The sequence below is a fragment of the Acomys minous genome (assembly GCF_964271855.1).
Source record: "Acomys minous genome assembly, chromosome: 12".
Classification (NCBI taxonomy): domain Eukaryota; kingdom Metazoa; phylum Chordata; class Mammalia; order Rodentia; family Muridae; genus Acomys; species Acomys minous.
Window position 1 is genome coordinate 60,977,986 of NC_140493.1, and position 3,288 is coordinate 60,981,273.

Sequence of the window (3,288 nt, forward strand, 5' to 3'; positions counted from 1 at the left end):
CCTTGGTGCTCCCATCCTACCTATTTCCCATATATACCTGACTCCTGACCAGACAGACTGTCAGCTTCCTGTTTATTCCAGGGTTTCCACATTTCTCAGCACACAGCAGCCACTCACAGGATCTAATAGGAGGGATGAAAAAACAGATGGACAGCTAGCTGCTGTGCCCCTGACGTGAGGAGCTGCCTCTCTTAAAGCTGGTGACGCTGCTGAGCAGGTCTACAAGTGTGCACTCTTCTTAGGCAGGGACAGGGGCTCGGGGAGCTATACAAATCAACTAAGGTTGTCAACACGTGAGCCGCCACGAGTCCAGCTCGAATGGCCCACCTACAATTGGCGGGTGAAGAAAGACAGCAGCGCAGAGGCTTTGCTGTCCCCATGGGCTCTGGTGAACTTTAAAATCTTTCTTCTGTTTGGTGTGGCTTTTGGTCCCAACAGAGTGAGGTTATGGAGGCGGTGGAGACCTTACTTCCCTGTGATCTTTCCTAGAGAAGGCAGCGTGGTGTAGAAGGAAGGTGGCCGGATATCATCCATGTCAGAGTTTAAATCCTGGTTCTGAGACCATCTCTAACATCCCCGTATCCCTCCTCGAGGGGTGATCACTCTTAGAGCCTTGGAGGGAGAAAGTAAGTCCGACATGTCCAGTGGGGTTGCTGGCATCCTGTGACACTTCTTCAGGGCCAGGATGCTGTGAGGTCTGCTGGCGTTGGGTTTCCAGCCCCCCGGCATACATCTCTTCCTCCTTTAACCAGGCCCCAAACTCAGACACGGCTGAGTTTCAAAGCTGTTGTTCCCTCAGCCTGGAGAACAACTCCACCCTACCTGGATGAGAAATCCTTCTGAACTCTTCCAATCCGACTGTGGTGAGTTTGCTGCTTGTTTCCTGGGTGGCCTGTCTGTCGGGTGCTGTAAGGGGGAGTCATGAGTTCTTGGCCCAAGCGCTAAGGTTTATTGGGGTGTCCTAGAACAGACGCTGCCCACAGTGCTCTTAATGCACAAAGCCCGGATGTTTTGCCAGTTCTTCTTGAGCAAGGACACCAGGAAATTGACAGGCAGGTGGATGTTGTAGACCAGCTCATCATCAGTCATCTTCACGTGGCCAACAGCAACAGCCAGACACAGCCCCTTCTTCATCTGGAACTTGATGGTGGATTTCACCTCATCAGCTTTGGCCACCGTGTTTTCATTGTGTGTCAGCAGGGAAGGGAACTTGGCAGCCTTGTTCAGGCCTGGGCCCAGGATCTGTGGGATCTGCTTGATCAGAGACTCTGAGGCCAAAAAGGTGTCATACTTCTTGGCCAGTTTCTTGACCAACTTCTTGTTCTTGTTCAGTTTCTTGAGCGCCTCGATGTCCATGTGGGGGATATCCACGGCCTTGGCCTCATCACCGCGCTGCTGGTCCCCCAGGACACACACCGAGAACTTGGGGCGAGGAGTGGACTTGAGTCTGACGGTGCCCGAGAAGCGTTTGTCCTTCTGAGAATCATAGTTTTTCAGGCTGATCTGCAACTCCACCATCTCATGAAACTTGTGGCGTTTGGGCTGGTTCCTGTGCAGCACTTCCCGCACCGCCTCCTACAGAGTGTCATGGGAGACTTTGCTGCTCATGGCTGCTCCAGCAGTGAGGACCGGAAAAAGAGACCTCCCCATGTTCTTATGTGGCCTGCAAAATAAAATTTACTATGACTATGGTTTCTACATTTTAAAATGCTTGAAAAAAAAAAGATGAATGCTATTTCATGATACCTACCAACCATAGGAAAGCCAAATATCAATGCTTGTAAATGAAATTTTGGTGAGGTTATTGTTGTTGTTTTGTTTTGTTTGAGACAGGGTGTCACTACGTATCCCTGGCTGTCCTGAAACTCACTATGTAGACCAGGCTGACCTTGAACTCACAGAGATCTGTCTGCCTGCCTCTGCCTCATGAGAGCTGGGATTAAAAGCATGCTCCACTATGTCCAGTCTGTAAAGGAAATTTAACTGAACCAAGGTCAGGCTCATTCATTTACATGTCACTGACAGCTGCTTTCCTATGACAATGGCAACAGCTTGCAGACATCATGTAGACAGGGCCTGAGCAGATGCTCAGCAGATAAGACCACCGGCTGCTCTTCCAGAGAACCTGAAGTCTGTTCCCAGTGCCCATGTCAGGCAGCTCACAGCCACTTGTAACTGCAGGCCCAAGAGATAAGACACCTTCTTTTTACCTCTTTGGGTGAATAGATACATGCCACACCCATACATGTGTACACACACACACACACACACACACACACACACACACACACACACACAAATAAATAAAAACAAAGACTTTTCAAAAGATCATAAAGACTCAAAAAGTCTAAGATAGTTCCTATCTGACCAAAACAAAAACAAAAACCAATGTAAGCCCTACTGTGAGAAAATAAGAGACTCCTCCCACACACACACAAGCCCCTCCCTCTTTCCTGCCTCTGTCAATCCCTAAATGTAGCATCAGGTCAGAAACTCTGTTTGTTTCTTCAAGACAGGTTTCTCTGTGTAGCCTTGGCTGTCCTGGACTCACTCTGTAGACCAGGCTGGCCTCAAACTCACAGCGATCTGTCTGGCTCTGCCTCCCGAGTGCTGGGATTAAAGGCGTGCGCCACCACGCTCGGCTCAGGTCAGAAACTCTTTTAGCCAAGCAACTCTGTGGAGTTTGGGCCTTCACACCGTTCTTGGCATCACACCTAGGCCCAGCAGAAAAGGAGGGGGAACACAGAATGAGACAAGGAAGAAGAAAAGCTAGTGAAAGGAGAGGGGGGGAGGCAGAGAGAAGGGCAGATGGTAATCACACATGTGCACATCTACTAACATCTGAAGAAGGGAAGACTTTGACAGACACTGGTGCACACTTGCTTTCTCTGCAGTTGGCGCAGTAGCATCGCCCCTTCCTCAAGAAAGCAGAAAGGCCTTCGACAAAAAGACAAGTGTCAGTAACACCAGCTGGAGAAGGTGATTAATGAAGCAACTGATGCTGAAAAGAGTAACAGTGTAGAGTGGTGGTAAGGCCTGTGATTCCATCACCCCAGAGGCAAAGGCAGGAGACTCTCAAGCTCAAGGCGAGCCTGGGCTATATAGCAGAACACTGTCTTAAAGAAAGTGAAACTTATGACAAACCAGTGCAGAGGGGAACTCAAACTCCTGATAAGGGCTAGGAAGATGGCCCAGGAGAGTTCAATTCCCAGAATCTACATCCAAAAACAGAAACAAAAAAGCAAGCAAAGAACCCTGCCTGCTTGTCATCTTCCAGCTCTGGGGAGG

At 49.4% G+C, this 3,288-nt stretch overlaps 1 protein-coding gene across 1 annotated transcript; it reads right to left on the reverse strand.

The window, feature by feature from the left end:
- Window positions 1-943: 943 nt before the first annotated feature.
- Window positions 944-1,631, reverse strand: LOC311609745 (large ribosomal subunit protein uL1-like). The gene has a single exon (XM_084803083.1). It carries the CDS (start codon window positions 1,516-1,518, stop codon window positions 949-951), a length of 570 nt encoding a protein of 189 aa, XP_084659209.1. The 5' UTR covers window positions 1,519-1,631; the 3' UTR covers window positions 944-948.
- Window positions 1,632-3,288: the final 1,657 nt, after the last annotated feature.

Excerpts from the sequence above, each read along its gene's own strand:
- LOC311609745 (XM_084803083.1), bottom strand. The coding sequence starts at position 1,518 with ATGGTGGAGTTGCAGATCAGCCTGAAAAACTATGATTCTCAGAAGGAC.